Source organism: Rhincodon typus, chromosome 29, assembly GCF_021869965.1.
Source record: "Rhincodon typus isolate 14 chromosome 29, sRhiTyp1.1, whole genome shotgun sequence".
Classification (NCBI taxonomy): domain Eukaryota; kingdom Metazoa; phylum Chordata; class Chondrichthyes; order Orectolobiformes; family Rhincodontidae; genus Rhincodon; species Rhincodon typus.
Window position 1 is genome coordinate 26,712,423 of NC_063360.1, and position 11,186 is coordinate 26,723,608.

The 11,186-nt window shown below is 39.6% G+C and overlaps 1 protein-coding gene across 1 annotated transcript in view; it reads left to right on the plus strand.

Moving 5' to 3' along the window:
* Positions 1-8,584, plus strand: part of theg (theg spermatid protein) — a 49,912-nt gene extending 41,328 nt beyond the window's left edge. The window contains exons 10-11 of the mRNA XM_048614305.1: positions 7,013-7,199; positions 8,319-8,584. Of these exons, the coding sequence (XP_048470262.1) occupies positions 7,013-7,199; positions 8,319-8,566 (435 nt within the window). The 3' untranslated portion in view covers positions 8,567-8,584. The remainder of the gene's footprint in view (positions 1-7,012; positions 7,200-8,318) is intronic.
* Positions 8,585-11,186: the final 2,602 nt, after the last annotated feature.

Here is an 11,186-nt window from a genome sequence, read left to right on the forward strand (position 1 = left end):
ACAGTTGCCTGAGGCTGGAATTAAACCCAGGCGCCTGGTGCTATGAGGCAACAGTGCTAACAACCCAGCAGCCGTACTGTCCAGATGTTGTGGTTTGTCCTGGGCACCATGGAGAGATGAAAAATGTGGAAGAAAATAAAGCTTAACGCTGCCAAGAGATTGTGGATAAGTTCATCTTGAAACATACTCTGCACTAATTGTAGGGTGAAACGCATCTTGGGCAGTAACATGAAGTGGAGAATAGTGAATCAGCAGTCTGTTTCATAGTCCAACAGAAAGAATGCAAGTCCATATAATCAGTTTTATTATGACTTTTTATTATTCCCCACCCAAAATAAATAGTGCTTAAGTTAAAGATGGCTTTACATCCCTAAAGATAGCTGTATTGCTTTCCCTGCTTTCCCTGCTTTGCCTTTCCCCTCACCTCCCCGAAATTGCTTGAGTATGATTCTAACGGCAATTACCCTGTAATTAGCGATTCTCACAGAAAGTCAGTCGTGCCGGTAATAAAGTATTATGGAACCATACTGGGGAGTCGTGAGAAAATCTCATGGTTTATCATCTGACTAGTCATTATATGTAAGTGTACACAGGGAATGGTGGCAGGCTTTCCATGGTTGGGACTGAATTTATTTTCCTATGAAGTAAAAGTCCTGAGCTCGAACCTGTCAAATGAAACTATACCAATAATCTTTTACTTCTGAAACATTATTGCGATTTAAATGCCTCAGCTGGGATATCTTGCTCTCTTGCTAAAAGGGGTAAGTATGAGAAGAAAATAGGTTAGGATGTGTTTCTGGATCACATTCCCATGTATACATCAATTGTGATTTCAGACAGGCTGTTTATAGCATGCAATCTGCCCTCCCATTTATGGTAGAGAATATTCAAATATAAGAATGACATCTTCTGACATATATTAGACACTGGAGATGCTTGTTTAGTCCCTGATGTTCAATGTTGCCACGGCAGCAGAGGGAGAATATTGAATTTCTAACGAGCAGAAAGCTTAGTCAATAATAACAGAACCATCAATGGCATAGACACTGCCAGCACCATTACAGTACCTGTTGAAAACCAAATGATCCCCTTATTTATTACCTGAAGATTAGGATTATGGTTTTTTTAATTGGGCAGAATTCACTGGCCAATGTACCCAGTTCAACAAGCAGACATCTGGGGAATAGTCTTTGGCTATCTTGCGTAGGTTTGTTTGGATATCCTTTTCTGAAAGCTGCATACACAGCAGGAATCATTGGACTGTACTGAGGAGTAGGTATCCAATCAAATTCCCCTCTTCACCATGTTGAGTCCAGTTTTATTTTAATTTAGTTCAGTTGGCATCTTCTACATCAGTAGGGACCAGAAATTGAACATCAGATCTTCCTGGTCTAGCATAGCTCAGTACCATAACTGATAGAGCTTTACCCATTGAGTCATTTGTGATAATATGTCTTTATTCCTCTTCTTGTAGCACCACACAGTCGTTCCCTTGCTTTCATTGTATTTTCTGAAACCTAGTACTTTAGAGATTTTTGATCCACATTTCCAATGTTATTGATGAATGACCAAAATAATTCTAAAGACATACCTAAGTTTAAAACAGTGATTTCTAGAGGGTTTACAGGAGCAATAAAAATTGTTGGGCTTAATAATATTATTGAAATTGGTTGATAGGGCCAATAGAATTGTCATCACGTACAAGACTAACATACCCTCGTCTTTAATATAATAGGTCTGAGATTGATAATGAGAAATGCACCTTCCTGACACAAACCATTAAGTGTATCAGGAGAAGGAGGTTTTATGCGGGTGAATTAAATGTATGGCTATCTGTTCACATGCTTATACTATTTCATAATCTGGTAGCCGTGATTCCCCAGGCTTTTAATTATTCAGGAACTGAGTTAGTTTCTGCTTCATGGGTGAAAGTGTTAAATGTCGCAGTGAATTGCAAATAAGTAATGGAAGCTGGCTAGGGAATTATAAATTTGCAATTCAGTTGCAGATGTTTGATAGCATTGAACACCACATCATCTGATCTCAAGGGGTTGAAGACTATCATCAACCAGAGAATCCGAACCTGCAATCTGAACTTCCTCTTCGGAGCCTACCTCATTTGTTATTTTTCAATTATAAAGACTGAAACATTTTTAAAATAAACATTTCCTGCATTTTCTCAGTTCAGCTGAGACATTCATAAGCTGTTCAGTTGGTTTAAAGCTTTAAAAGCAGCCAGTAAAGAATGATTGCAATACTGCAGGCATACACACCCTCCTTCATTCATCATTTCACAGGGATTCCAACTAAGAACTTCATACTTCCTTTAGCTTTTCTGTCTTCACACAACATTCAAACTGTAAAATCTCTAGTTTGTCAGTCTTAACCATTACTTTTTGATTTTCCTTGTTCTCCGTTTTATTTATTTCAACCTTCATGATCATTTATATAACAGCCCTTGGCCATTTATCTCAGTATTTCAGTAAATAATTAGGTGTACTTCACGGTTTGATGGAAGTATTCTCACTTCTGAGTAAGAAGAGGGTTGTGGATTCAAATCCTGCTCCAGAGACTCGAGTGTATAATTTAGATGAAGACACCAGTGAAAAACGGAGGGAGTGCTGCACTGCTAAAGGCCTTGTCTTATGGATGAAGTCCTATCTGCCTAAAGGTCATTGTTTTGAAGGTCATGACCATATTCACAACGCCTCCTGACCAACGTTCCTTCTAGGATCCGCTGTTGTGTAGCCATGCAGCAACCTGAAAGATCCCATGCAGGCACATACAAGTTGACCCCTACAAGTTACTGTGCATGCAGACCACATGAAAACATTAAAAGTTGAATACTTAAATAATTTGATCGTGCACTACAAGAAAAAGATTAAAGGGAACATTGATCCTGACCAATATTTTTCCTTCAGTCACCACAAGAACAGATTATTTGTTCATCATTAAACTGCTGTTTGTGAGCACTTCACTGTGCATAAATTAGCTGCCATAGTTGCTACATTGCAACCGTGACAACACATTAAAATACTTCATTGGCTGGAAAGCACTATGAGATGCCACGAGGTCATAAAATGCACTGAATTAATACATGTCTTTATTTTCCTTAAACGTTTGTAAAAAAGTCACATGATTAACAAGCTAAATTTCAGCAATATTTCTCCAGAGACTGCACAGTTTATGTTTGCTTGTATAAATGACTTCTACTGAACCTGAGATCGAGGTTTTTGAAGACCCCAAGATAAGTACAGATAAGACACATCCCTTGATCCACACAGAGATAATCAGAAAATAATTCTATTCAACATTCTACAGCAATGGCCTGACTGATTGGTCAGTCAGTATTCATCATTTACTATCCCAGCAGCATGAAAATACAAGTCCATGTGAATCTTAATAGAATTAATCAGTGGTGAAAAGATGACAGTAAGTTAATGGCAAATATTCAAGTTCTGATTTTAACGTCACCTGCCTAGTGGAACGTGAAAGCTGATTGCAACAGTGGTCATTCATTTCTGCTGCATTCTTGATCACTCTTGTCACTTTTGTCACTCATCATTTTAACCTCCGGGTTTAAGGAAAGAATTCCAACAATTAAGGCCTAGATCACTGAAGACAAAGCCATCAATGGTGTTGAAAGTCAGGGAAAATGCTTTCTTTCCTGAAACAGCGCCAAGATTATTATGTTTTAATTTAGTTGTCAAAAGCCTGTCACAATTTACTCCTCAGAACTCAGTTTTGCAGCAGAACTCAATATTATGAGGACATTCTCAAGCAGTTTTTTTCGGGCCTTACCTCTCCATTGGGATATTGATCCTACAATGGGTGACACTATGGCTCAGTGGTTAGCACTGCTGCCTCACAGTGCCACGGACCTGGCTTCAATTCTCCCCTCGGGTGACTGTCTGTGTGGAGTTTGCACATTCTCCCTGTGTCTGTGTGAGTTTCTGCCAAAGATGTGCAGGTGAGGTGGATTGGTTTTGCTAAATTACCCATAGTGTCCAGGGTTGTGCAGGCTAGGTGGGTTAGTAATGGGAAGTACAACGTTACAGGGATAGGGTGGGCCTGGGAGGGATGCTCTTCAGAGGCTCAGTGTGGACTTGATGGGCTGAATGGCCTGCTTCTACACTATAGGGATTCTATGATGTTATGAATGTTGAGGCTTGTCCATTTATCTTATGTTGACATCTAAAAAAGATGCAGGATGAAATGTGGATCAGTGATGAATTGTGATGAATAACCAAATGTGGAGGCTGTGAAGTGAGAAAGGAGTGCTGGGAGGAGCTGGTGGTTTTGCAGACATAGAAAATATGACAAAATAATGGTGTCACAGTATGTTGTGAAGAGATCCAAGAAATGAGGTGTGTGAAACAGGTGTTACAATGTACCATTATGATAGCATGGTGAAAGTATGGTAAGGAGAAAGGAATTGCTGGATGTGGGATGGAGTTAAAGGAGAGTTGTCATTTTGAAAAAGGTAGAGAGGTGAAGAGATATACCCCACCTTATTACTGTTGTGAAGTCTTTGAACCTCTTTCAGTATTGATTACAGATTCTTGGGTTATTCTATGCCACTGACTCTGTCAGCCATCTGTAATGCTGCTTGCTGTATGTGGGCTTGTGGATGTTTCTGTGGCTTTTGGGGTCCTGTCCCCTTGTCCTAATTTTTGACATTAGAACCTCCAGAGTACATTGGAAACATAGGACACAGACTTTCTACTCTTCTCCATGGCTGGGATTGTCCAGTGTTTCTCAGTGAAAGTTCAAAGCAGGGGATGGCACCTTACATTAAGAGATACGTCCCTACTTTAAATAGACCATCATTAGCACTTTGGAAATTGTATGCAATTGATGGGCGTTTTGCTGAATTCTGTTGCAATCACAAGGGAAACCCATTAATGAAGTAGAAAAAAGCCCAAGGAGTAGAATGAAGAAATTCTGAAGAAGGGTCACTGGACCCAAAACATTAGCTCTCCACAGATGCTGCCAGACCTGCTGAGTTTTTCGAGCAATTTCTGTTTTTGTTTCTGATTTCCACCATCCACAGTTCTTTCAGTTTTTTTTAAAATAAGGAAATCATGGGAATTCCTTTTGCCACATCTCCTAACACCATCACATCCAAAGTTGAAATCAGCCTTCAAACTCCAAATTCACAATTCAGCCTGTTGTTTAGCTCATGGGGAATAAGTTTGGTCATGCACTATCTGTTTTTCAGGATCGTGTTGAATTATAATTAATTTCAACTGATCTTTATGTTATTCTAAAATCAGTGTGAGACAGTAATGTGAGTGAGGCTTTGATTAATTGCTGGTTACTGCTCATTAATGATGGATTAATGGGACGAGCAACTTGATATGAGCACAATTAGTGAAAATTTATCATGCTAACTTGCAGGCCTGACCACTTTCTTTGGGCAAGATTGCTTCAGGCAAAATGACTTTTAAACAAATATAAAATCAAGCTAGGAAATTGAGTGGTTTTGGAAATAGGATGCTTTAAATTCTGCCATCTTTTATGCTCTTTCTAGCTGATTCCCTTCACAGTGTGCTGATATCTGGGTGTAAAATGTGCAGAAACACTAGACCCTTAAATTCATTGAGAACTTTTTCCATTAATCTCATCAGCACCTCTCAGCTTTCTCAGACTCCTTATCACTCACTTTCAATTATTGTCCAATTTCTATCAAAATATTGATATCTCCCAACAAAATCAGAAATTGCTGGCAAAAACTCTGGCAGCATCTGAGCAGAGAAAGCAGAGTTAATGTTTCGGGTTCAGTGGCCCTTCCTCAGAACTGATTGTAGCTGGGAAAAGATTGGAATATATGCTAGAGAAAGGGTGATGGGAGGATGTAGGATTTAAGAATAGGTGGAGATTGAGCCCAGAGACACGGAAAAAAAACGATTGGGCTGATAAAGGAGTTGGTAAAGGTCAGCCTGGGAGAATGAATAGCTGCTGGTGGAGAGCGTTAGTAGCTGACAATGGGTTGGTTGCGGCGGCAGCCTATGTGATGACAAGGCCTGGGGTGTGAGGGGGTCGGGGTAAGGACATGGGAGAAAGTGCTCAGGCCCTAAAATTATTGAACTTGATATTGAGTCAAGAAGGTTGCAGGATCCCCAAGTGGAAAATGAGGTGTTGTTCTTCCAGCTTGCACCGAGCTTCGCTGGAGCACTGTAGCAAGCCCCAGACAGAGATGTTGGCCAGGGAACCTGGTAGTCTGTTTAAATGGCAGGCAACTGGAAGCTCAGGGTCATTCTTGTGAACAGAACATAGGAATTTGCATAGCAGTCAACCAATCTGCATTTCGTTTCCCTAAATGGAGAGGAGAGCACATTGATATCTCTCACATTAACTACAAGCACAAAATCAATTCAAAATTCAAATAATTGTATGAATGAATATATTAATACAAATTAATACATTAATTTTCTATGAATTAGAGGAACTTGCCCAATGACAGGATCTAGGGATGTGTCAGGCTGCTGGAATTCCACTGAGGAGATTGCGGATGTCCTTTAGAAAAGAAAATCAAACAGCTCTGGCCCTAGAGGGGCTGATAGTAGTTGTCCAGGCTGGCTGGCTAGCAGGCAACAGCAATGTCAGTGGCAGTGTTGTGAAGACAGCAGCTGGTGGATGCCAAGCTGCCATATTGGAAGGTCCTTTCACCCATAGTACCCAGAGCCAAAATTGTACCTGTGCTGCAACTGAACCTGTCAGATTCATCATTAAACACACCATCATTGTGTGTTCTACATCTGTACAGACTACCTTGACTGGCAGTTCAATATTAGGAAAGGATGGATAAAACCGTTTGTTAACTTAAAGCTCAACTCCTCCATGTTCCACGACCTAGTGCACAAGCTTTCTAGCAGGCTTCCCAATGCATCAGGCATTTTATGGTGTATGGTAAAGCCATTATATAAATACAAGCCATTCATGATCTACTGTTATCAGCATCAAATGCTCAGCTTTTTCTTTATAGCCATATTTTGTTTTGCAATTTTAGACCCCAATGGGTGATGATATGATGTATGATGTAATCTCAAGTCGAACAGAAGAGCTCGCTAAGCATAAAACCTACCATGAGCCACCTGCCCGAAAATCCTATTTGTGGGACTACCCCTTCTGGGATCATCAGATCAGCGAAGAAGCAAAAACCATATCACCAACTGAAAGGCTTGTGGAACTAGCAAGTAAGACATTACTGAATTTAAGTGTGCAACAGCGTACCAATGCTAATTGTAATACTGAAAAGAGAAAATTGAACTTTCTAATGCATCTTTCCAGATAAATGTCAGAAAGGGGAAAAAGCTCACTTTCAAATTTCTAAATCCATCCAAATGAAGTAAAGAGACTGCCAGCTCAAAATGTATTTCTGAGAAAAATTTAATTAGTTTAGCTTGTAATATCCTTACCCTGAGATGGAACACGTGCTACCTGTTTGTGTTACTCTTGCAGAAATGTGGGATTAATGATACCTTCAGAAATCAGGTCATTTAAACAACATTAATAGACAAAGCAAGTGACCCCTAGCAAGGAAGATGGGTTGAAAATTGGGAAAGGTTTAAAGAAAGAGTGTAGCAGGCTTATCTAAGGTGCGACATGCAATAAAAGGGCTGAGCAGGCTTTTGGAAATGCAATTAATAAGATTGGTGCTCCAAAAGGGATAAGCTGAGTATTTAATGTCTTATTTTTTGTGGAATTATGTTCAATCCAAATTAAAGGAAGGAGAGTTGGAATCTCAGGGAGAACAGTCATCCCAGTAAACAGCACAGGTCATATAGGAAAGGAGGTGGCAGCATCTGCCTCAAATCTCCCTGTCCTGGACCCCATTATAGTGGTGATTATGTCATTGCTCTAGCAATCCAAAAGACTGTGAGCTCCCATATGGCAGAGTGGGAATTGGAATTTAGACTAATCACAATAAAATCTGGAACTATCAGGCAACAAATAGATCAATCCCTCACATTCCCTGCCACAGAATTAAGAACTCATCTTTTCTTGCCATCAAGGTCAGGATTGGCACCCAGAAATAATTCTGACAATCATTCCCAATCCCAGAACGGAAATCGGGCCACTAAGTGAAAATGTGTCACATAAATGGAAAATCTCAATACTAGATCACAGGATTGTGCTTACAAAACCAGGATAGCATTTTTACCCATGTACATTAAGTGAGCTTAGCATCTCAAATGTATATTTTGAACAGATGAAAGAAGACAAGACTTTGACAGAGCTACTAAGCCATGTAGTTTTTACTTACATTTTCCAATACTTATGCCATAACAAAAGTAATGCTTCTTATTTTCTAGAGCCTAAAGGAGATTACGCAGGGTATGTTCCCCGTAGACCAGTGGATGAACCTGTATCTGATGCTGCAATGAGTTACATAGCCACAGAAAGAATTGGAGAACTTGCTAAACCAAAGATCCGTGCTGTAGCAACCAAGTCTGAAAATCCCTTTGAAATATCAGAGTCTGCTAAAAACGCTGTTGCAACTCCCAGACTTGAACAACTTTCTCTTCCACTCCCTAGAAAAGTGACACGCAAGAAACTTTGATAAAGTCATCTTGTCTAAGTGTTTCTCATATTTTCTTAATTTAGTACCACCCACTTTCACTGTCAAATATCTCACTGCTGTTGGGTTGGTTAGCTAGATAGCTTCGGGTTAGTCCACTTAATGAGAGTAAGTAAAGTTTCACAAATTCAAAGTTTAATCCTACAAATAGGGTGAAGTGCTGAGAAATCAAGCAAATCTGATTTGTAGAGATGAGGCTGATCACGTGTTGAACATCTTTACTTCCTCCTTCGAAGTGTTCAGACCATTTCATTAGGCTTTCTCCCAACTGCATGTTGTATCAGATTTGAACCTCTTCATATTGAACCGTCAGTTGCTTGCACAGTTATTCAATTCAGTAAGGAAGCCATAACGATGAGGTTCAGCATTCAACTTCTGTCGGCCTTTTGAAGATAGACTTAAGGTATTTTCAGTGCGTATCCTTTCCGTGCTTGTCGACAGGTTCATGAGCAGAAATTTATTCCATTCTTGGTCCATTGCTCAAACATATCCAATATGGTCAGGATTTCCCTTTGAGGGCGAGAAACAGAAATCAGGACAATTTCCAGCTTTTGAATTTACAAGGCCTTAGGTTTGTGCTGCTCATTAACATCCCGGGTATATTTGCCACAAAGAAAACAGCAACTTCAAGCCATTTGATACATTTTGATGTTGAAACAAGGAAGCAGAATATAGTTTTCATAAAGCTGATGGAAGAGTGGTGCGACTTGAGAGTCCATTTTGGTTAGCTGCTTTTAACTGAACTTCTGAAGTTGTTGTACAATTTTCACATAAGCAATGGAAGAACCTTTTGCCTCACTGATATTTTGACAGCCAATCTTGTCTGGTCTGGTAATGTAGGAATTGATTATAAGTTTCATTTAATTTAGGAATTACACCAAAATTTGATTAACTTATATTCATGCCGGTAGACCTCAATTGAGTTCAATTTAAATTTTAACTTTCAAAAACTTAAGCAATATTTTCCTGCTTCTAAAAACAAAAACAAATCCATTCTGATGAAAGGTATTGAGATCTGAAACCCTGAGCGGAATCTTTTTGAGGTGCCTATCTCATCCTCCAGCTGGTCAGTCAAAAAGAAGACCACAATGCCCATTCCAGGGAAGGCTCGCCCAACCTCAAGTCAATCAGGCAGCGTTAAGGCCACCAGCAGACCTTCCATGGAACCAAGACCCCTGGTGATGGAGAAATCTTGCCTACTTATTCAAGTGTCCTTCCATTGACAAGCTGACCACAGTGTTTTAGCAGTCACACTTGCATATGGCTGACGGGTTCACCTTTAGCTGGGATAATTCCAGTGGTGGTGGGATGAAGGCCTTAATTGGTCATTAATTGGTCTCAAATGCTGCAATTGGCACTGGGGTAGGGAGGTGAACCATAGATCTTTCTGCCCAGTACGTAAGTCTAATGGAGGCAGGAACATCTCAAGGTTCGGGTTTTGCCACCTAGTAAATGCCCTCCCTGCCTCCCAGCTTGCTGCCAGAGAGCACTGCCTGAACTGCTGTGAATTTCCACCATTTTTAGCTTTTATTTCAGATTTCCAGCATTCGCAGTATTTTGCTTTTGAAAGTGAGAGCTTAAATTTTCGTGCAAATATCTGTAAATGTTGAAGGCTAGCTACAGAATGGCTTGACATCATTTCTGGTTAACTACTGAGATAGTTTTTACAATGAGATTACATTGTGCACATATTGGGCATTATTTCACTGCAATGAATTATTTTAACCATTTTCCATTAAAATGAAACAACACATCTTCCACACTAGAATGGTTTAACTGTCAACTGAGAAGAAATAATAATGCATGTCTAACAGTATAATCAGATATTTAGTTTAATAAATCAGAAGGAGCCTGCAGGTCATGTGTTGAAAATTTCAATGTTGCCGTCAACGCTTTCTGACTTTCACACTAAAAGGCAAGTTTAAAAGTATGCCCTTTAAGAAATGTGATCTTCCTGCAAATTGTTTTGTTCCAATTAATTTGTCCTTTCTTTCTGGTCTTGCAATGTGATGAGTGATAGAGGGAATTTGCTTCCAAACTCCTTCTTCAAAGCTGACGTGCAGGAGAAACCTGGTGATGAACTGTGACAGATGGAGTTCAATATAAGCAAATGTTAGGTTATTCATTTTGGATTGAATAAGAATAGATCAGGGTACTTTCTAGATAGTAGGAAGTTAAATACAGTGGATGTCCAAAGACACTTGGGGATTCAGGTGCACAGATCTTTAAACAGGTTTGGAAAATAATCAAGAGGCTAATGGAATTCTGGCTTCTATATCTAGAGGACTGGATTATAAGGATGCAGAAGTTATGATGCACAATACAAAACCCTGGTTAGAATCCACTTGGAGTGTGAATAGATCTGAGCACCACATTTTAGGAAGGATACATTTGCCTTGGTGGGTGTATAACACAGGTTTACAACAATGATACCTAGACTTCAGTGGTTTTGTTATGAGGAGAGATTAAACCAATTAGGCCTATTTTCTATGGAATTTAGAAGGTTAAGGGGTGATCTGGTTGAAGACTTGAAGATATCAACAGGAAAAAACAGGGTAGATAAATTTAAACTATTATCTGGTAAAGTAGGAACTGATTATAA